This window comes from Macadamia integrifolia, chromosome 10 (genome assembly GCF_013358625.1).
Source record: "Macadamia integrifolia cultivar HAES 741 chromosome 10, SCU_Mint_v3, whole genome shotgun sequence".
NCBI classification, from domain to species: domain Eukaryota; kingdom Viridiplantae; phylum Streptophyta; class Magnoliopsida; order Proteales; family Proteaceae; genus Macadamia; species Macadamia integrifolia.
In genome coordinates this window covers 30,532,742-30,556,116 of record NC_056566.1, presented here as the reverse complement: position 1 = coordinate 30,556,116, position 23,375 = coordinate 30,532,742, and the positions used below count along the sequence as shown (strand labels likewise).

General features: G+C 37.0%; 3 protein-coding genes across 3 annotated transcripts; all 3 read right to left on the bottom strand.

Moving 5' to 3' along the window:
* Positions 1-4,891: 4,891 nt before the first annotated feature.
* On the bottom strand, positions 4,892-9,493 carry LOC122091143 (probable prefoldin subunit 3). Its single transcript, XM_042660980.1, has 6 exons — positions 9,270-9,493; positions 7,878-7,935; positions 7,679-7,750; positions 5,686-5,805; positions 5,504-5,605; positions 4,892-5,410 (listed from the first exon to the last, which is right to left on the bottom strand). The coding sequence occupies exons 1-6, from the start codon at positions 9,404-9,406 to the stop codon at positions 5,327-5,329; spliced, it is 573 nt and encodes a 190-aa protein (XP_042516914.1). The 5' UTR covers positions 9,407-9,493; the 3' UTR covers positions 4,892-5,326.
* A 1,344-nt stretch (positions 9,494-10,837) lies between these two features.
* LOC122092382 (transcription factor UPBEAT1-like) lies at positions 10,838-11,227 on the bottom strand. Its single transcript, XM_042662694.1, has one exon. It carries the CDS (start codon positions 11,225-11,227, stop codon positions 10,838-10,840), a length of 390 nt encoding a protein of 129 aa, XP_042518628.1.
* An 8,623-nt stretch (positions 11,228-19,850) lies between these two features.
* LOC122091208 (transcription factor bHLH147-like) lies at positions 19,851-21,417 on the bottom strand. The gene is made up of 2 exons (XM_042661055.1): positions 21,233-21,417; positions 19,851-20,938 (listed from the first exon to the last, which is right to left on the bottom strand). Exon 2 carries the CDS (start codon positions 20,760-20,762, stop codon positions 20,067-20,069), a length of 696 nt encoding a protein of 231 aa, XP_042516989.1. The 5' UTR covers positions 20,763-20,938; positions 21,233-21,417; the 3' UTR covers positions 19,851-20,066.
* Between the last annotated feature and the right edge of the window lie 1,958 nt (positions 21,418-23,375).

The window sequence follows — 23,375 nt, the reverse complement described above, 5'->3', positions numbered from 1 at the left end:
TGGAGTATACTTGTAGTGAAATCGAACTCTGAAATGATCCAACCCCCATACCCTTAACAACCTTCCTTAGTTTTCAATTTTATGATCAACAACCAACCACGAGAATCGAAGAATTTGGTTAGTAAGTGATCATGGAACAAGGTATCAATATCATTGAAAATTGATACTAATATGGTATTGATGATAATTTTGCTCCTCATTTTTAGGATCATGGACCAATATTGCCAGATACTAAACTAATACAAAACATATCAATATCGGTACCAACAATGACAAACCAATATGATCTTCAATACCTAAAATGTTGTATAGAATTGGTGAGATAGAATTGTCGTGTTGTACCATTTCTTGCCCTTTGCATTTCATTTACATAGATGCTTATTTAGAAATCTGATTTTCCTCCTGTGCAATATAGTCTAAATTCTATAAAGATAAAAATCCAAGACCATATTTGGTTCTTTGAAAAACAAAATATTTGAGAGGAGAAATAAAGTTTCATGAAAGATAATGGGATCACTGCGTTAGCATATAAGCCAATGAAAGTGTAGAAATGCAATCCTAAAACGATGTAGAAGATAATGAAAAAATAAAAACAAACAATGGATACAGGTTTATCTGTAGAAAAATGGTTCAATCAGAATATTGAGAGAGCATACTTTTCTTTGGTTGTTGAGCTTTCAAGAGATCTTCGAACCACGAACTCTTAGGAATCCTGTAACAAAATATGCTTTTGAATCACGCCGAGTTGAGCCGGGCAGTGACCGAGGTCTGGTGTGGGTGGTTTAAAGAACCTACTACACTTTTACTACATGTAATTTTTGGCTTGGCTCCACACTTTTCCTTAAGGGATATATATATATATATATATTAATGTATGTATCCAATAAATGTATATACGTATGTACATGCACCTGTATGTATGACTCATGTATCCTTCCCCATAAGTGAATGTATCATTTTCATACAAAGAGACATCTGTATACATACCCATTTGTATACAGAGGCCTACATTCAATATATACAAGAATTCTATTTGTATTCAAGTATTGAGATACTATGAGAGTTTTTAACTTCTCTGTTTACTGTAAGTGCTTCTATTCTCTGTTTTGCTCTCTGTTATCGTACTCTGTTTGAATTTTTTAGTATTACCTTCAGACATACTTGTGGGAATTGCTTATTGGAGTGCACCTTAAGCAATTGGAGAGTAGTTTTATTTTGGAGGTGAGAACGTACGGTCAACCAAGTTGCATACATATATACGGGGTGTTCAAATACCTTAAGGAAAGTATTTACATATACGACTCAACTCTATTTAAGTAGGACGATTTCTGCTGTTGTTTCTAATAATCATTTGAACAAGCAAGTCACATTTTACTTGTAATTACATTTCAATTAATATAATTGTTTTTGATAAAGTCTTATATCCATTGCCTGGTTTCTATTTCTCATAATAGACGGGCTGAGTCGTGTCACTTGACACTCTCCTTAAGACCGTAGACACCCCCAATGGTGCAACCAGGTGAGTAATGTATCGGCCTCAAAGATGAAACAACCCAATGGCACCCTTAGTAGTTGAGCACCCAAATGCTGGACCCCTTCGAGTACTCCAACATTGTGCTCAAACTACAGATGAAAAACTCAAAATACACTTAAGTATAGACACTCAAAATAAGAGTAAAACAATATCTCAATCCTCACAAGATACCATAACTTGAGTGAACTTTTATTTATTGAGAAAAAAAAGATTTCTAGAAAATAAATGAAAAGATAAAGTCTCTCATTCAAGTCTCTCACAACAAAAGGAAGAGATAAGGTCCCTCAAAATGAAGAGACAAAGACTCTCATAAAGTGAAGTAAAAGAATCCCAAAGATGAAGACATAAAGTCATAAAAATAAAGAGACCATATTAAGTATTATTTGTAAATATAGGAAATGTTATGAGAGTACATAGAGATAAACATATGAGAGGTCATATAAGAAAATAGAAAGATGGTCAAATATGAAAAGACACAAGAAACCGAAAGGTAATTTGAATCTTATAATAATTTAAATTAAATTACCATTTAAATTCCAACAGTGAGGTTCGACAAGATTGCCTACGTTCTTGGTGAGATGAGATTCTGCTTCATTATCAATGGAAGATAGAGTTACAACGCTCCTCCTCACACCTCTTAATATTGCTTGCATTACAGAGAAAGAAATCTCCACTATAAATTTATAGTGGGACCGTTGTCCAAGGGTGTCAATTTCAAATCGAAACCAAGCCGAATTAACCAGATCAAAATCGAACCGAATTTATTCAGTTCAAATTCGGTTTGAATATGTGAGTATGCTATTCAGTTTGGCTCAATTTCGGTTTATGGTGTGAGAACCGTCTGTTCAAACCGAAATCAAACCAAATTTCTCTCATCATTCAAGAGTGTTTTTTGCAAGCTCTTTTTTTTTTATGTGGTAAGTGTTTTTTGCAATTTGTCATCACATATTTACAAGCTAAGATAATTTTGGAGTTAACAATGGCTATGAGGCTCATAACTTAAGCCCATTATGATCTTTGGTCCATCATAGTCATCATTCAAGAATGGAACCGTTTTCATAACCGACTTAAAACCAAGCTATAAAACTAAATTAAAATTACATATGAGAATCGAATTGAAACCAAAATCAAACCAAGCTCAATTTAATCGGTTAGAATTTTTAAATATGAAATCGAGTTGATTTTCAATTTGATTGTGATCCACTTTATCATCATTTGGAATTAAACCTAATCAAATAATCAAAATTGAACCGATTGATACCCTTACCGGTGTCTTTGTCTGTCGGTGCTCCCTACATTAAAGTATGACAAAATTCAAGACATCTACACCTACAAAAACGACGCATATAAAAACATCAACAAAGTTGAATTTTCTACGTTCCAGAAGGAGTGTTACGGTCAATTCATATCTCAGATACCGAAAGAGGTTAGGTTTTCAGAGAGATTAAAATCGTTTTCGTGGAACGAAGTTCGCCACGATACACGGTCCGGGTCGCCATCGTCCCAGAATTCGATGCCCGACCATTTGGGCCCATTGTAACTGCACACGTGTAATGGTGGCATTCTCTTTCTCGAAACTCCCCAAGAAACCATGTACTGAGTCTGGCCTCGTTTAAGTGTCTAATCAAAACGGCCGTCTCTTTTTCTCTCTCCCTGCTATTGAAGCACATGAGCTTTTACGCGGTTTTGGTAGCTTTGCTTCGCTTCTATTACAAGCTCGCCAGATCTTATATTCCCAATATTTTAAATATCTCAGTCTAGGTCGGGCTTCTCTATCTCTAATTCTCTATCATTCCCAATTCCCACCTTCAAATGAGATAAGTAAATTGGGGTAGAGATTCCACCGCAGTGAAAAATCCAATCAATAAGAGGGTGGAATACGGAATCCTTTAGTAGGGTTTTATATTTTGCGTGTGGAGGGAGAATGCGATTTAGTGGTTGTGGGTTTAACGTCGAAAATAGTCTTCTTGAAGTGGGGTAAACTAATGTATATTATGAACCTTTCTAGACCCCATAGTGGTGCTATGATAAGAGATTCATGCATTAGGTACTTTCTTTAGATAAAAACAGAACTGACTGATCAAGTTTTATTTTGGACCTAAATCAATTGACACCTCTATATTAGGCTTGGGCCAAAATTGTATGTATCAGCTCATACTTCCTCTCCTTCTTGAGTTAATTGGCTTCAGCCCTTTCACCATGGATCCAGCTCTTCTCCAATAATCTTTCAATGATCATCCAAGGACCGATAGGGTTGGGATGAGCATCCCAATACCTGTCAACGCATTTGAGATTCATGTCCAAGCCCTTCCCATAAGGATTGATTTTTTTTTTTTTTACACTTTTCTTTTGGTTATCCTGAGTGGGAACTGACCAAAGTCTCAGCCCTTATTAATTAGAACCATGATAAGACTGTAAGTTGAATATAATGTTTCTTCATTAAATAAATTAATAGAGGTCATTTGTTTTCCTTTCCCCAGTCCCCACAACAAGAGAGAGAGAGAGAGAGATGAATGTGACAAGGAGGGAGGGGCAACAGAGGGAGAGATAAATGCGGCCCCACGCAAGGGAAGTTTCCTTTCTTAAATATTCTGTGATTCAAACACTTTGTTTATTAAAACTTAAAAAGGTAGACTTTTAGGGAACCAAGGGTCCCGAAACATGTGAAGCCCCAAGTCAAACAGCAATGCTTGAGACTTTTTTTAAATGAGTGAGTGCCTTTATCATTTAAAATTGCAAAAGAAATCAAGAGGACTGCTCTCAAATCTAAGAAAAGAGAAGAAGGGTTGGAGTGGGTGGATGTCAAATCCAAATGCAGCGGAAGACAAAATGACATTTCAATACTAAATAAAGGGTTTGTATAAACTTGCAGGTGATGACCATATCAGCATCCATGGCAAGCAAGCCTTCGTTGTACCTGTGTAATTGATATTCTTATGTCTCTCTCTCTCTCCCTTGTTTTCTATGAAAATAGAGAATTCTTAATAATTGGGCAGTGCCCCTTCTGATCATGAAGCCAATCTTAATAAAAATTGAAACACAACACATAATCACTTCCACTGCAATATTATATCATTTATTCTAAAAAGGAAATTCATATCCATGCTCTCTTGACTAATGAGCCATAGTCACTGGATACCATAGTAACACCAATGATGCCAACACAAAAACATTGCTTTCAGGCTTTTCAAAATGGAGCTTCTGCTATTCCCATAATTTCCTCCACTAAACAAGATTTCAACTTTCAAAGAAGAGCCTGCCCCAGTATATTCAATTCTGATTGGGACTCCCGATTCTGTTTCATTTATAATCTAATATAGCTAAACTGAATCAACTGTTGAACCTGGATGATGAAGATACTTGAAAGCATGTATACACATCCATCCATTCACATTCCCATTTAAAATTAAACTTTGGCAGTAATTGGTACAATGGAGTTCAGTTCAAGCCCAATCTATTATAACAAAACCAGTTCTAATGTCACAATAGATCTCTCCACTCAGAGGACTTCGGGACCAGAAAACCACACAAACCAAAGCCGAATTATCCTCTTCTTTCCACACCCCCACACCAACCCCCACCACCAACCCCCAAAAAAAAAAAAAAGAAAAAAGAAAAGAAGAGACTGAGACCCATTAAACAGATATCTCAATCAACTTCATAGAGGGATAGATAAGCCTTTCAAAGCATCGCTTTACGAAAATAGCAATTAAATGGATCAACATACTTTCAGCTTAGAAAAGCCAAAATTCCCTCCCCTAAATTTGTAGGTATCTAGGCGAAGGACAGGCTTCAGGACTCTGTGTTGGCAGCAGCAACAGTTTGCCTACTTCTGCGCTGATGAACATCCCAATTATACACACGAGCAATTGTGACCTGATCAATTGCACTTAATTAGCCAGGAAACTTCACCAATGTGTCTACATCAAAGAGGCAAAAGAACAAAAACACGCTTAATGTTAAGCATACCTGGGCTACTGTCACTTGATCCCTCAGGAATTGTAGATCACCAACAAGGACTTCTAAACTAGCTCTAGCATTTTCTAGATTCTTTTGTAGAAGAGAAACGGCCTACACAAGTAAGGAATTAGAGTTGCTTCCTTGATGCTCAGAAGGTAAGCAAAATAATATTTCAAGCTATGCATAGCAACCTCTTCACATGAATACTCCAACATAACGTTTGCTCCCAGCCATAAACAAATGGAACCAGAATCCTCTATACGTGCCCGAGAGTATATGCCCTCTGATACTTCAAAATCAGTGATCAGCGCCTGCATTAAAGGACACAGAGCTCAAGGTACACTAACAATGTTATAAAACATTAAGTAATGATGGGTTTAGCCAGTCTACATCACTATCTGGAACTCAACCATAAGATCAAAGATAACTTGACAAAAGATACAGAACACCAAAATTGAACTTCCACGATCTACTGAACATCTGTGACACTAAATCCACGCCCTACACCACGTTCAATAAATTCGTAGCACCAAGACCAGTAATAGTTACAACCAAGTGCAGCGGATTATAGAACTTAAAACTGCAGAGGATTTTAGATACCAGAACAGAGTTTTTTTCCCCTTCTATTCTCTGAGAAAAGTCATGTGCAAGGAATTTTTTTTTAGATACCAGAACAAAGATTTTCTTCTTAGTTGATATTGGTTTGTCATGTGATGTTTTTACTTCCTAAGGATTTTTTTTTCCTCCTCCTAATAGGAGTTCCCATGGAATTTGTACATCTGTAGACATAGCAAAAGACCACAGGTTAATTTGTTACCATGAACTGAAAGATATAAGATTTCACAGCTCCCTTGCGGAATGGGAAGGATCAACCCTTGTCTTCAGTGCCGTTGAGTAATAAGAATTCACAAGCACAACCGCATTTTGTAGACGTAAAAAGCTCATCATAAAACAACCTTTTCAAAAGATCCCTAATGCTATAAATGATCAAGCTTATCCTCTACATAAATTCACTATACTATCATAGACAGCCTCTCATACTTCTATCCTGGATCACTAACATAATTAGAAGGAAATATGCCACACCTGGAATCAGTACTACCTAAGATAATGGGAAAATAGAAAATTTGGCGACTACATTAACATTAAATTCAATGAAGATCTCTTCTCTTGAAGACAACACCATCCACCAAGTATTGGGAAGCAAAATTTGCATTACACTTTCTTTAATGAGAAAAAAATTTGCGTTTTACCATTGGACAAAAGGATGAACCCTCCCACAAAAGGAGCAACTAAAAGAGAGTGTCTCCAGCACCAAGGAAGAAAAGAGTGTTGCTCCTCTAAAAGAGACATATGTAGCCCACAAAAGGGTCTTTTTGACACCAAATTAACAAGTTGGGCAAGTTTCTTAGGAGTTTCTGAACCATTACAACATTTACAAGATTTTTAGCAAAATGTCTATTATAAACTAACCTAAAGACACTTGCCCTTCTGCCTGCAGTCGAAAAGAGAACCCTACCTTCTAAATATAATTCCTACCTAAAGAACTCCAAAATCATTATTTCTCTACTTCATAAACTCTACATACACATACACAAACTCACATATGTTAAATGATACCAAATCAAGGAGTTGGGAAATATTTGAGGAGAGAACCATGACACAACTTACAGAACTGTGAACCGTAGAACATGGATGATTAAACACATATGCAGCCTGACAGATTATCAGTTTACATGGGTTTGCCTGCGCCTTGGCAGTTTCTGTCTAAATCAATTCTGATATGTAAAAAAAGAAGGAAAAAAATGCTATTAGAACTCCCAATGCTCATTAGTGTGAATTTTTTCGTTTAAAACATTTAAATACCTATATAAAGGACAACCTTTATATTTTAGCAATTGAATTTCATGATCACATAACAGCAGTTAATAACAAATAGGGATGATATTTTCTATAGCATAATATGCAACTCCGAGTAGTTTCTTCAATTAAAAATGATGGAATACACAAGCTCAATGTATACATCAACATGCAGGTATCAAATTCCATACATAAGTAGAATATCCTAGATCCTGTTTCTTCATATACGTATCTTTAAAATCTAAAGATACACATATTAATAGCCATCAGGAATATAAATTATCAACAATTTCCAGAGAATATATAGATTTATGAATAACGAACCTCACCAGTACCCTCCTTAGCTTGTAAAGCGACAACTATGTCTAAGCACTTCTCAATGTCGGGTATCTTTGCCTGGTGTTCACCAAAAGATGAACAAGAAAACAGAAACAAATAAGTTTTACAAAATCGTAAATGTAAGCCTTCTCCATGAGAAAAAGGAAAATTAATTCTGATGAGCAACATCAAGATGCAAAAGAACCTGAAGATCCCTCTTCTGGGCAAGAAGCTTCATCTCAACCAATTTGTATTGCTGAAGCCTGTCAAATAATATTAAAAGAACAGAGAAACACATAAATACTGTAGTCCTTTTAACACACTTTTGGCTGGAGTAAATGTGCTAAAGAGTCTCACAATATGTTCCCAAGTTTGAGTTCTCTCTAGGGTGACCCCAGTGAACTCCATGGGACATGGTTCCTTTTTTGTTATGTTGGATCCTAGGGAAGGTGTAGAGAAGGGAAATGGTAGGTGATAATAGCCATCCTTTGCCAACTGAATTTTTATGGCTACACTTTATTCCAGAGAGAAATTCATCAACAAAGGGATTTCTTTATTCCAGAGAGGTAAGATGACTATATCAATAAGAACATCAAAGAGCACAGTTATAAAATGATTTAATCCAAATAGAGATGAACTCAGTTATAAGATCAAAAAACTGAACAGGAGCATGGTGAAAGTGGCATTGAAGCCAATCTCATATAACACAATACACATTTATTAGTAATTCATTGGAATATAAATAATACCCATCGGGTCGCGGTCGATCCGGTCGAACCATACCGCGGGGGCTACGCCCCCGCACCCCCATACGAGATCAATGATAGGCTCCGGGCTTGGGCCGCTTCCATCACAGATCTCAGAAAAATTCCCATTCAGGTCGCCACCAAAACAAGGGATGGGAAGGGTCAAAACGGGTCAAGAATTCGAGACAAACTTAACCCAAGCCCGGAGCCCATCACAGATCTCAGAAAAATTCCCATTCGGGTCGCCACCAAAATATGTCGAATCGGGTCAATATTCAAAACGGGTCAAGAATTCGAGACAAACTTAACAAATATTCATGTAAAACTTCACCTTTACAGAAATTCACTATGCAATATTGCTTACTTGAGTCAAATGATATAATAAGGAAAAAATGGCTTCTGGGCTCCTAAGGATAATATGATCTATCATGTCATCAATCGAACATGAAATCAGTTTTCTTACGATCATTCAGTATCGATAACTCGGATACCAACCGAACAGAGGTTTAACGGAATCACATGTTTGGAAATTCAATATCATTCAACAAACAGGGTAAGAAAACTAAAGGGTTAAAATCAGCTACAGAGAAACCTATCGAAAAGTAGAAGTTCCAAGGATTCAAATCAGGTTTAAGTACAAGTACTACGAGAGAAACTAAATGAAGTTGAAGTTCTCTAAAGCACCAAGTCCTCAGAAACCAACACAAAAATGAAAAGGCCAATCACCAAAACACCACAAAACCCCTCATTGCGAACTTCAAAACCAAATTAACTATGAGTATGATCTGAATTTTTTGATAACAATAAACCCATAGAATAGCATAAACCCAAAAGTTAGATAAAGTTCTGACCTTTCTTGAAGAAATGCGAGGGTGGAGTTTACATCTAAGCCTAATTGTGTGAGATAAGTCTGAACATCTTCAACGAATGAAGCTCCGGGAATACCCCTTCGTTCCAATACCGCAGATGAAGAAGACGAAGAAGCCATTGAGAAAGAGATAGAGAGAGACACAGAAGAGAACTGTATCCCTCCACAGTCCACACTGATTCACTATCACTTCTGAAGGGGAAGAACAAACAAGACCTGGGACTGGGACAACAGAGAGGTATTTTCGTCTTTGTAGATGATTGGATTTAGGAAAGCAGTATGGGCCGAGGGGTTGGGTTGGGTTTCGGTGAACTAATTCTCTCTATGAGCTGCTCATCTCTATGATTCGGAATCAAGCCCACATCTAGTATTTGGGCCAAGCTTAGATCTATATCAGTGGACTGAGCTCAAACTGGGCCAAAGTTTGTCAAAGCCAGCTCTAGTTATCTTTGGGCAGGAAAAACGGCACAAACCTAACCTATGGACGGCGGCCAATGACCCTGCACCGTCACTGGACCCCATCCATGGCTTCCCACTAGTTCGACGTTTTTTTTTTAAAGTGCGGTGAGTGGAGAGAGATCCAAAGAGTGGGAGACACCACCAAGAGTGCAGGAACGGAGGGATGTGGACGGTGTAATAGTGGAGCAAGGGTCAAGTGATGGTGGATCATGAGACCCGATCAGTTTCACATACGTGAACAATCTCGTATATCCTTGTCTGTGAATTTAGAATCTATTTTCTCTCTCTTCATTTAATAGATTTCAAATCCATGGACTAGGGACGAATCTCGTACATGAACTTGATTCAGATTCATGGATCAAGGGTGATGCATCAAAGTGATAATTGATGAACGACTGAGATATCCCCTATCTTTTCTACGGTCATTATCTCGTTCAAGTAGAGATTCCTGCTCAAACTAGAAACATGGGGACCTTTCCCCAAGAAATTTTATGGGAGAAAAAAACCAATAAAATGAGGAGGGGTAATTTTGAAAATTGAATTTTTATATTTAGAGTGAATTCTTCATAAATAGAGAGGCGAGAGGAAGAAAGTATGTAATCCTATGTTCGTCATGGTTAGTGAAGCCACACTCATCTCACTGTGGAAGTAGACACTTTGCCAAACCATGTAAACCTTATCCTTGCATTAGCCAACAAGATAGGTCCAACTAAAGATGGATACACTTTTTCTCTCTCTTCCTTCTCTCTAGCTAATGGATAACTTTGATTGAGGATAAAAGGAAATTAATGAATATCATAAACACACTCGTTTATTTCTGACATCATAAAAAGAATGAAACCAATTGAGTTATATTAGAACAAGAACTAGAGAATCTTGGTTTACAAATTTAAATTAATGGATACATGCATGCCATGACAATAGTAGTAGTATTTGCATCCCTTTCATAATCACCCAGGGGATAAAACTAAATTACAGTACTAATTCAAAGACATATTTGGACACCCAAACCTGATTCTCAATATCACAGAAAAATTAAATAGGAATGATATAGCCATATATCAATCTTTACAACAAATGAACTAAGATTCTTTACTCATCAGAACCTGATAGTTCCTTGACCATAACCTGCATAACCTTCACTTTCATTTGCAGAGACAATATGTAATCAGTTGCTTGCCTGAAAAGTCCATCCAAACCCATTAATGGAGTACTCCTACCATTAGGGATAAGCTTCTTCAAGGTTCTAACCTTCCTCTCCATTCCATTCATGGTGGGCATTCTAGAATGACCTCCCAGAAGAACCCTCTTCCTTTTCATCAAGATCCTTCCTCCATTGTTCCTCTTTTTCATTCTTCTTCTTCTTATTGCCCGAGCTTTTAAGGATTTGCACCAGAGAGGATCAGTACCTGAAGAAGCACTCTCTGGGAACATATCCTTTAAATCAAGGGAAGCAAGGATAGGATGGAGAGATGCGCCCATGAGTTCCAGTAGGATTTCAAAGAAGATCACCAACTTCTTCTTCTTCTCTTCTGCTCTTCTGCTCTTCTGCTCTTCTGCTCTTCTGCTTCTTAAATATGTGAAAGGAAAATGGGTTTTGGTGATTTAAGGATAATATGAAGGTGGCTAAGCTAATACTGCACATGCACTCACATGATTCCCTCCCATAAACCCATCTAGCTAGCTCCTAACAAAGGCTAAGTCCTAAGCTTTCATTCCAAGTTTTCATGCTTATCCCATCAAAAACACTCTGGATTATTCCTTCTCCTTCCCTTTCCAGATTCAATGCATATTCTATGCGACTTTCTTAAGTTTCTCATTCCAGCTCAATCAACCTGTCAGAGGTTTTAATAGAAATTAGGGTTTCCTTTTTTTTTTTTTCTGTTTCTTGTGTTTCCATATTAGGGGACCTTGGACTGGTCTATATGAAGACCTATGATCATCCTTGCCAATGTCTCTGGTAACAAAAGGAAGAGTTTTAGACATTTATGTTGGAATAAGAAGCTTGAGATCAGGGCTTCTTAATATTTTTCTTTTTTTTCTTCCTCATCACACCTGCTTAGTTAATTGTTTTATAGATATAAATCATTGTTTGTAACATGTCTGATAATCAAAAACAATTAAGCACTACAAAGAAGATTAGCTGAATAATTGAAGATCATTTGTTCTTTGATCTACACCGAAATTCCATTAAATACAATAATTAAATTAATCTGTTAACACTGGGATTAAGATCCATAGCAACAATAATGTTTATTCTTGAATATATTTTTGTTTAATATTTGTTCTCATACTAATTGTTTGCCATGAGGAGCTAGAATATTATTGATCACTGTTCAATGCACTACTGAAAACTAGAGGTGTCAAAAGTCAGCTTGAACTAGTTGAACCGATCCATGAAAAATCAAATTTTTAATAAGTTGGTTTTATATTTTGGGGCAGGTAAAACATTTTTTTGACAGTACCACATAAAAGAGAGAAAGAACACTGTCAGGCTGCATAGTATATCTTAGCACTTTCCTATGCCTATCTCTCTCCTCCTTCCTACAAAATTACGTATTTGCTCTCTATTATAAGACGAAAGAGTTAAACACTGGGAGACACTAGCACACTACGGCACCATTTGATAATGTTTATGTTGTTTTCGTGTCTAGAAACAGTAGAAATGGATTTTCATATTTTCAGAAACAAAAATAAATTTTTTGGTGTTTAATAAACCTGTTTCTTAAAACAATTTTTTTTTTTTGCAAACATAATACCACTAAAAACCCCAATAATATCATCAGATGTCCAAAAGGGAGAGAGTTCAGTTACTTCTTTTTAGGTTTAAATAGTTGAGAGATTTATAGGACACAACAACATTTTTTTTTCTCTCAAATTCGTTTCTAAAATTGTAAATATGCATAAATATTGATGTTTCTAGAAACGGATGAAACGAAATAACTTTATCAAACGCTTTTTAGGCTGTCTCTCTGTTTCTAGAAACAAGAAACTGCAAAAACAGCAGAAACGAAACATTATCAAATGGTGTCTACATAACTAGGCAAGGAACTCAATCCCTATATAAATTATGGAAATCGATTAGATCGATCAGTTGAATCGACTATGACCAATCTTTATTCTAGACATTCTAAAGTGTCTGCTTCTAGGGTTTCTAAGATGGGTCGTTGAGTTAATTTTCTGATTCTAGGATTTTTGGGATTGATTCTTACTGATTCCGGTTCAACAGAACCAACTCGACCCTTCCCCTACACCCTACTAATTCCAAGTATAAAATACTTGGTTCGATGAGGCTGCTACCTAGCCGGCATGTGTAACTAAGTGGGTGCCATGTGTAAGTCATTTGTAGGTAGAACGTGTTCCCATGGCGGCTTACATAAGCTGGAATGACCTAAAAGCTTGAGACACTTGGACTAATGGTTATAAGGGCACATGGTTATATCTCAGTACCTGAATAAATAATGGTCCACTCACACGTTGATGCAAATATAATTTAATGGAAACCTACTGGGTTACGTGCTAAGTTTCTATTAGCAGCTAGCTTTACTTAATGGAGGTCCTCAATTACTTAATTATGGTCGCACTTAATTGAGGACACACGTCAAGGTCATATCAATTAATTAATTATTAAACCTAATTAAACGTTGAACAACCAAAGTCTTCTTTGTCTCCTGTGGTTGCTGAGCTCCTGTCCTCTATTTCATACTTTCTTAGTGGCTTCCTTCATTTTTTTTTTTTTCTTGTGTCTAATTCAGATGCCATGTACATGGTTGGAAATAGAATATGTTTATTTATTTGATTATTTGATATTTGTATACTAATTTCATTATTAATTATTGGCTTCATTTTAGGATTTTTAAAAGGTCTAAATTAAATTTGGGATTTCAATGGACAATGGTCCCTTGCTCGGCTGGTTTGTGGTATTACCTCGCAACTCGCAAGAGATAGGTCCCAAGTTCTAGCTTATTGCATGCACTTCAAAGATTTTGGGTCTAAAGCATCTAAAGGCCTCCGTTAAACATAACCATGTCACATCACACGATTTTCTCGTATCTTATCATGAATCGGAGCTATATACAACTCAACTTTAATGTGATTATTTCTTACTTTGTCCTTTCTCATTTTGCCACATATTCATCTAAACATCCTCACTTTTGCAACACTTAGTATATTTAACGGTCCAATATTTCACACCATACATCATAATTAGACATATGACAATTCTATAAAAATTTTCCTTTAATATTTAAAGGAATACGCAAATCACACAACATTACATAAAGCTCAAATGTTGCTATGCTAAAGATTGATGTCGTTGCAAAGTAGAATAGACCTTTATCTTAGGGGTGTAAAATGGTTTTCAAAAGTATTTTGAAATTGACTTATCACTATATCATTATTAAAAGATGTCTTTGTCATGTATAATTTTTGAGTACACAAGTGAAATGAAAATATTTACTCTAATTGGAACTTTTTTTATCTTATACTAAAAAGGAAAGAGGTAAGGATCCGGCTCATCTCCAACGATTGACGCTCCAACGAGCGTCCAAAGATTTTGCCTATGGTTGACACTTGGACTTCGACAAATCCGACGGTCTCCTCCCGTCTCTCTCTCTCTCTCTCTCTCTCTCTCTCTACTTGGTATCTGATAGAACCACCCCAAACCCTTGCGACTTGCTTCGTTGCCGCCGTCTCACTCGTCGTCAACATTGTCACTTCGGGCAGCTCCTCTCAGTGAGGTTACTCTTTCTCTTTCTCTTTTTTTTTTTTTTTTCTCTCTCTCTCTCTCCCTGAATTTTCCTTCATGTTTATGGTTGTGCGGGTTCTGCAAATTAAGTTTGGTTTTCAGTTAACTTTTATGTTTGCTCTCGCCGGAAGTTTGGTAGGGTTTGTGATTTTGTTCTCTTTTATGCACTTTCATCTAGTCTTGCCACTGTCGGCAAAGGAAGAGGAAGGTGAAGGACTCCGATGCCGCTGGAGAGAAGGTTTTGACATTGTCATCATGGTGGGGCTTATATACAGACACGACTACCGCCAAGAACACTTGTATTACAAAGGAAGAGGAAGGTTTCATTCATTCATCACCTCTGCAATCATTCAGAGAGAGAAGATACAAGAGGAGAGACAAGTCGAAGTCAATGAACCATCGGTTTTGTCGAAGTCCATGTGTTGACCATCGGCAAAATCGTTGGACGCTCGTTGGAGACAAGTCAGATCCAAGAGGCAATAGACAATGAACGCTAGCTACCCTGTTGATGCAGGCGCATGAGAGTATCTTCAACGCTTGGTACACCGGATGCATGATCTTTCTTTCCGCACCCTAATATGTCTAGCCATTTCCTTCGCCAAGAGTATTCTTTCTCCCTTAAAAACAATGTATCAAATCCTATAAATATCCATAAAAATGTTATTTTGACAATCGTTACTTAAGACACTATCTATTAAAAAATATTTCTTAATAGGAAAAAATATTTAAAGGGGGTTTCATAAACCCATCGACACAATTGTCACATGATGCAGTTTTTTTGGCATTCATATTTTGTGAACACATCCACATCGTCATTTACTTATTTGTCATGTTTTAGCGCAATTGGGGCTCTGCCAAGTATTAAAATAAATTATTGAAAATGTATAGTCACGGTAAAGGGGATATATTTAATGTATTAAATTTTTAAAAATATATAAATTTGTTACAAAAAGAAGGCTAATATGAGTCACAAGAACATTCGTGCACATCATTCTCTTTTGAAGGAAGTTTCGTCGAAAATCCATAGTTACATAAGATGGTGGACGAAAGTTTTTACTCATCAAAAGTACAAGTAAAAAAAAATCTAGACATTGGGGTGTTGTTACGATGCCATATCAGCTTCTGGGGGCTGATCTCATATCGATTTTTTATGAGAATTGATGCGGGTTGATATGGTCTTCGGTCCTCTCACCTTGTAAACTGATTTATGGGGTTGAGTTCTTCCAGAACCATAACAATGGTATTAGAGCAATCGATCCTCGCCCCAACCCACTCGTGAAAGGGGCAACCTAGTTCCAAAGTGAGAGCCCCTAAGAAAGGACTACCTGCCGCCAGGCAGAAACCCTGGAGCAGAGTGAGAGCCGCCTAGAAAGGGCTACTTGATCCGGAGTGGGCTGTCATGGACGTCGGGTTCGAAAGTGTGATGATATATTACGATCCCATATCAACTTATGTGGGCTGATCCCTCATCGATTTCCTATGAGAATTGATGTAGGTTGATATGATCTTGGGTCCCCTCACTTTGTAAGCCGGTTTTTAACTTCTATTCTATAAAGCTTTTTCAACCAAGGCTATTTAAGTGCAATGCATTCTTCACATACCAATTTATGATATTTTATTATTCCCTACTTCCATGGTTTCTCATGAACTTAATTTCTTTTGTTTCATATAAATAAAATGAGCCCTTTCCGGCCCAAACTTTGCCCAACCCAATTGGACTAATTAAAGAAAAACTCACTATGTTGCGACTTAGGTGAATATAATCTTAATGGTTAGTGATTAAGGAAAAGATGTTCAAATCCTTATAAGTCTTTACATCTAATGTAAAATTATTACTATTACATGAAACCTTACGTTTTTCTTAATCAATTGAGATTTCATTCTTATTTTCATTTTCATGTACTATTACCGTAAACGTATGGGAAAAGTCAGGGCACGCGGCCAAGTTGCACAGACTAGTGTCACTCTCTTTCTTCCACCTCATGAAAAAGTTGTTCATACCATGTGTAAACTAAATTAGCGGTGTGCCCAACCTTCCTCCTAAACATTTGATATATGTAAATTAAGTTTAAGAAAAAAAAAAAAGGGTTAGAAAGAAGAAAAGAGACGGAGAGGAAGAAGGGAAGGAAGGAGCATGACAGCATGTGTTGTGAGTGGGTAGGTAATGGTGTTTGTCCAGTTCAGCTCCAGATGGATGGATGAAGCTTGAAACCGACAAGCGACAAAGAACCAAAGGCCTGTGTGGTCCTGCACACTCTTGTCTCACCTCTTCTTGTCATCTCGCACGCACACAACGCAGTCTATGTCTCCTATTCATTAGATCAATCAACTGAAACAGCAAAGTCCAAAGATGCTAGTTATAAGGTTATGCCCCATTCTCTCTCTCTCTCTCTAAAAGATATTATATAATGTGAATGAAGGAGGAGAAGAGAGGAAATGAGTAATGGATCCATGGCATTGACGGCTTTGTTGCTGGTGATGACGGCCCAACACATGGCTCTCCTAAAACCTAAACCCCAATCAAGATAGAAAAAGCTTCTCTCACTAAACGACGACCTGCATATAATTGCTTTCTTATTCTGTTATGTCCTATGGGGGCGACACTTCAGCTTCCTTTTCTAACCTGTCAGTCTCATACATTAAATAAGATTTAAGACTAGCTGAGAGCGAGACCCACTGCTTCTCTCTCCCTGGACCTGAGTTGGTGTCCCTCTACTGCAGCTCTCTCTCTTGATTGTAATAGGGTCTTTCCCAAGTCCCAGGGACTAAGTGCGGCTCTCTTTCTCTTTTTAACTGTAATAGGGTTTTGCTAAGGTGACGATATTCTTCACAATCTCCCTCTGTGGTATGACCTGAGTGTGGGTCAGAGACACTCACTGCGGCTCTCTCTCTCTCTTAATAGTAATAGGGTTTTTGTCAAGGTGACGAATTCCTTCTCTCTGGAATTTGGTGTAGAAACATAACCCTAGGATGATGCAACAAAAAAAAAAAAAAAAAAAAAAGAATAATCAATCACACATTATATATGAGATTCAGTCTACATCCTTAGTGAGATGAAATCTTGTTTTACCATTAATAGAGAATATGATTACAACACTCATCCTCACACCTCTCAAACTTTGTTTATAAAAAAAGAAGATCTCGCTACAACTATATGGTCATACCCTAAATAGAAAATATATGAAAAACCTCGCCTAGCTACGGCCCTCCAAAATTAATCCATTTTTACCAGAGATGAAATTAAAGACATCATACCTCCAACATTTGGTTCCTCATGTGTGAGATGGGGTTGAAGGGTATAGCTGGAAGGAGAGAATCCGGGCTCATGTGTGTGCGTGTGGGTGCACCTAGGAGGAAAACTTTGAATTGAACACAATTTAATTTCACTTCGAGTTCTTAGGAGAGGAAATGAGACTAAAGATAGATCCTTGAAAAAGATTAGAATTCTACTAGTTGCATTTTCTACCAATGTTACAAACATGAATATATGTGAATGAGATCATAATGTTCTTCACCAGTGATGTGACCATGTGTGATAGGACTATATTACCACCCCTATTCGAGGAAGTCGAAAATTCCCCTCCCTGACTAGCCAGATGAGAGTGGGTGGATGTAAAATTCCCTCCACACCCACAATGTAGAGAAACTCAATCATAAATAATCAGTTTTTGGAGTTTCATATCCACCTATATATATACCTATTTTGAAATCAATATTTGATGTCAAATTTGGGAAGATGGGATTGATCAGGGTTTTAGAAACCAGGATTAGATTGACTAAAGCCAATCCCTATTATGATTGATCTCATTCCAAAATCTAAGATTAAGATAATTTAGAGCCGATTATGAATAATCCAGATTGGAATTAGTAGGGACTAATTCAGATTTCAGATCCTGATTATGGGTTCTTAAACTTTAGGATTCATGGAATGGAGACATTTCTGTAGCATGTAGCAGCCAATCGCACCAAAAAAAATTAAGAAATAATTCCCACTTCAGTAGGCAGGAATCTGCTGGATATATATGTGCAATAACTACTTTATAGCATTCGATTGGGAATGGTGAAAAGAGGGGAAAGGATCGCGGAAGAAATGGATCCATGGAATTTGGACATCATTCCTCCTAATAACTCGCATATGCCAAAAGGCCTAAAAGCAAACCAACAACCACCATCACCCAATCTGTCCAGACTGAATCTGCCAATCACTTTCTCTTCACCTAAAGCTTCTCCCCCTCTTCTTCTTCTTCTTCTGATTGAGTTAGTTCTTGTTCTCCACTTTTATCAATAATACCTTACCTTACCTTACCAAGGACAATCCGTCCCTCCTCCCCTCCAACCCTGATTTTCCCTCTTCATCTAAGTCTCTAGAAGTTGTTGAATAAGCCCAACTAAATGGATCCACTAAAACACTATTTATGGGAAATCATTTTGTAGCCAAGGTTAATTAGTGAAAAAAGAAAAAAAAAGGCAAACCCTTTTACAACCCATAAGGTCTATAACCTGAATTGGAGTTTGGGGCTGGTTGCCTTCTTATTGGTTTATATAGAATTTCACAAAAGCAAAATCATGTTTTTCCATTATTTATTTTGAGTTAATCTACATGTAAATATGCATGAGACAACCATTTTACAACCACAAGGCCTATAACATGCATATCTTTTTTTCTAAATCCCCTCCCCATTAAAAATCCTTTTCTACTATTAGAAGGGAAGAGAATAACTACTTGTTCGTGTGGTTCTCAACCACAACATAAAGGTGCGTAAAATTACTATCCCATTATTTTGTCAAATAAATTCTCTACATGCACTCTCATTGACCCCACATTGGTGCAAAGGCCACATGACTAGGCCCCAATCTCTTGTTCCTATCCAAAATATTTCTACTACAACAATAATAATACTCAACCTTATCCTAACTAAATGCGATTGGTTATATGGAATATTACTAAGTAATACATGCCTTTCTCTCCATTTCTCTTAAAATCATTTTAAGTCTAACCCTAATCAAAATATCCTTAATGTACAAATGTTATATTGAATGTGATGGACCAAGCAAAACCCATTTATTTAGTTTTTTTGGGTGGAACAATGTTTGTATGAGAGAGAGAGAGAGAATATGAACACTAGCCTTCTTTGGTGGCAATTTCGGCTTGGAGAAGGTTTTGAGATCAAATCCTTCATATGTAAGTATGTATAATTAAATATATATAAAAGTAGGTAGTCATTGGTCTTATTAACGTCCAATAGGCGGACAATGGCGGTCACTAGGTTAGGGTAGCAAGAGAGAGAGAGTCACATGGGTTTACAGGTAACCCATAGGTTAATATCTAATTAACAACTGTGTAAAAAAAAAAAGTAATGCACAGAATAAGAATATTTAATTCAAAAGAGGTGTGAGAAAGGGGTTATGAGAGGGTAATGGTCCCAATTATGGAGGCCGAAACCCAAAGAAGAAAGAGAAAAAAGCCATGTATACAAAATTAAAATACAAGAATATAAAATTCAAAGTGGTAATTAAGTAAGGAAATAAAAAAAAAAAAAGGGACAGGGCAGGGAGTTGGTAGGGAACGACCAATCAGCTCTGTGTCGGCGGTCGAGTCGAGCCGCACCGATCGACGGGCGAAGGACCGGCAGCAGAGACGGAGAGAAGGTTGGTGAGAGCGGTCATGGCTCTGACCTGCATCTCCAACGCTGCTACATAATCCGAGGCTTCCTCCAATAGGTTCGGCAATGGAAGTTTCCGGCAGCCAGGAACCAACCGTCCCAGAACACGAACTTTCCGTTGCACCTGAGCCCCTGTCATTCTCTTCTTCTCTTTCAAGTTCAATCCAACGACACAGAATCCTCGTCGCTTCGATAGGCAGTCGCCGGCAACCGCCGCCACCCTTTGTATCCTCCTCTTCTTGAATTTCAACTTAAGACGGCTTTTCAGGATTGCTCTGCTCCACCTCGTTCGTCCCTTGGCCGCTATGGCTAAGGCCCTGTCGGCTGCTTCACGCACAGCACGACCTCCGCGTGGGATAGATTCCGCAGGAGAAGGTTCTGCTTCAGGTGAAGCTGAAGGATTTCGATTGCGACGAACTTGACGCAGGGCTTCGATGAGCTTTGAAGAGTAATTCTGTTGTTCAGCTGGAGATTTCCATCTCAACTGGTTTTGGTTTTGGTTTTGGTTTTGGGTCTGCCTTGGGCTCGCGAGTTTCTTCTTCTTCCTTCTGGACTCTCGGGATCTATCAAAATTAGTTTCAGAATTTAAGAACAAAGGCGACTCCATCTAATCCAAATACACTAGTGGTAAATGCCCACTATGGAGATCCTATCAGGAAGATTCTAGCGATTGGGAGAGGATCTTTTGGAATGGGAAATTGGGATTGGAATGAATTGGAATAGGAATCCACTCTCTAACTCAGTCTTTAATTGGTTCTCGTTCCTCCACGAAGGTGATAAGACCTGCAAGAAACCCAAAAAGAAACAAAATTGTTAGAAACCAAAGAAGGGAGAGAATACAGAGAGAAGGAGAACAGACATCTCCTCTCCTCTATAGCGGCCATAGAAATGACAAAATTGTAACTTTAAATCTACCCAACAGAGGAATCTTAACTCTAAGAAGAACCAGTTTAGAAGACTGAGATCGGAATCGTGAAGAACACAAAATAAAATCACAGGAAACATTCTTAAAAACAAGGTTTTTTCTTTCTTACTCTCCTCAATTGGGAAACTAATTCGATTATTGTTTGTAATTACCTGTCACGATGATCATAGGAAGCACGTACGCATCCACCGGTTTGCCGAAGAATCGTCAATCGATGCAAGAGAAGAGATTGCGTGATTGAGTGCAGGGAACAGAGGGCGGAGGAAGGGAGTAGATGTTGTTGAGAGAAGCAAGAAGATGAAATAAAGAGGGACTCGTTCAGATTTGGGATTTCTTATCCAGTTTTATAAAGCTTCCTAACTAAGGGAAAAATAATTTACCAAAGAAAATAAGGGAAAATACAAATAGTAATTATGGATTCATGTTTTAGATGTTGGAATGTTGGTGGCGTGGGTACTGCGGTGTCGTTTGGTTTGTTCGGACACCAAGAAGAGAAAAGTGTTTGGTTACGTGAAAAAACAATGAAAATCTGGTTGGGGAAATTTTTGGAATAACAAAGATGGCACTGTAGGACTCGCAAAAAGGCAGCAGAAGTGGAGCTTTTTAAAGCGACCCCCACCATCCTACATTCCCATTCGTCGGATAATATATTTATTTATTTTATATTATATTTTAAGAAAAAAATTTGCCTAAAAAGCAATATGAACACCGCGACCGGACACATAAACGCCACCTTTCAAATTAATGTCATTAATTTATTGTTCTCTTTTTTTTTAATTTTTCAATTTTTTTCCTTTTTTTTGTTTTTTTAAACATGAAATACACAAAGTTTGAATAAAAATACAAAAAATTAACGAATGAAATATGACCATGCTATTGACATGTCATAGATAGTCTCTCTTAAGGCTAAGGCTCCATTTGGTATTGTTCTAAAAAAAAGTTTTTGGAGTTTTTTTATTCTATTGAAACGAAAAAACAGAATCTTCTGTTTGGTGCACTTATGATCCGTTTCTTTTTTTTTAGAACAAAACCTGAAAAAAAAAAACTGAAAAATTAGATTCGACAAAACCGCATTTTGAGTTCCACTCCCAGTTCGTACATTTACAACAAAAAAAAAAAAAAAAAAAAAAAGTTCCCGATAAAAATCTGAAATTTTGAAACACCATTTTTTCGTTTAAAAACTGCATATTGACACAAAAACTGAAATTTTCATTTATGACACGAAACGGCGTTTCTAAAACAAAAATGATACCAAACGGGCTCTAAGGTATGGACAACACTAGAACAGTTTTTAGTAGAAAAAATATTACAAACACAACAAGACAATTGGTTATATGACTTATATAACCATATTATTCTTGTTGTTTATCTTCCTTCTTTTGCATTTTACTCTCTCTCTCTCTCTCTCTTTCTCTTCTTTTAGAATCATATCAATCATATTGTGGCCAAATCAATACTTGATCTTTGAGGGGCAAAACATTATGATCCCTAAAATTCTTCTTCCTCTCTTCACCCCACCCCATTTAATGATAGTAATTTGAGAAATTTAGCACATAATGTTGGATAATAAATTGGGGATGCTCGTGTGGGGAATCTTTTGCACCATATCAATGACAATACAAGTAATAGCCAAAGTAAGAAAAGAATATATATATTAAAAAAAAAAAAACCCACATGAGAGGATGATACTATAATAGCAATGGGAAATTTTTTCCCAGATAAATTTCATTATAAAAATGCATACTGATGCATTTATTTACGAAGAGACAAAAAAATTAAAATCAAAAATCAAAAAATAGGGAAAGAAATTGCTAATCAAAGTGTAGTTTCCCATCAATGAGGGTGTGGGAAATTGAATTGTCAAATAAAAGAATTTTTAGTAATGAGAAAAAGTCGGTAACTTTTTTTCTATAAAAAATAAAAAGTGAAAAAGAAAATTAAGAAACCAAGGTGATAGATGCTCATGGCGATGAGGGTCTCTCTTTGGCCTATACCAAAAAAAAAATTAATTTTTTTCGTAAATAGGATAATTTTAGAAATAATGACACAATGTGTTTTGGAGGAGCATAAAGTATTAATGGGATGGCCCTAATAAGGGTATTTTTATGAAAACACAAATGAGAAAACAGTGAAAGTTAAATAGGTGTCAATCAATAGACAACTTTTTCTCTCCACAATGGCCACGTAGGACAAGTTCCTCACGTGTTCTAACATTTAATATTTATATATGTTTATGACGTCAGGGAGTGATTTGGTGGATCTATTCTACTGGTTGATTCTGTACTTTTTTTTTTT

What these genes read in the sequence shown, in the direction of transcription:
- LOC122091143 (XM_042660980.1), bottom strand. Translation starts at nt 9,406, where the DNA reads ATGGCTTCTTCGTCTTCTTCATCTGCGGTATTGGAACGAAGGGGTATT. An exon ending in CTCGCATTTCTTCAAGAAAG is followed by an intron (nt 7,936 to 9,269) that starts GTCAGAACTTTA and finishes ATTATTTGACAG; the next exon opens with GCTTCAGCAATACAAATTGG. An exon ending in ATCAAGTGACAGTAGCCCAG is followed by an intron (nt 5,411 to 5,503) that starts GTATGCTTAACA and finishes GCAATTGATCAG; the next exon opens with GTCACAATTGCTCGTGTGTA.
- LOC122092382 (XM_042662694.1), bottom strand. Translation starts at nt 11,227, where the DNA reads ATGGGCGCATCTCTCCATCCTATCCTTGCTTCCCTTGATTTAAAGGAT.
- LOC122091208 (XM_042661055.1), bottom strand. Translation starts at nt 20,762, where the DNA reads ATGGAGTCGCCTTTGTTCTTAAATTCTGAAACTAATTTTGATAGATCC.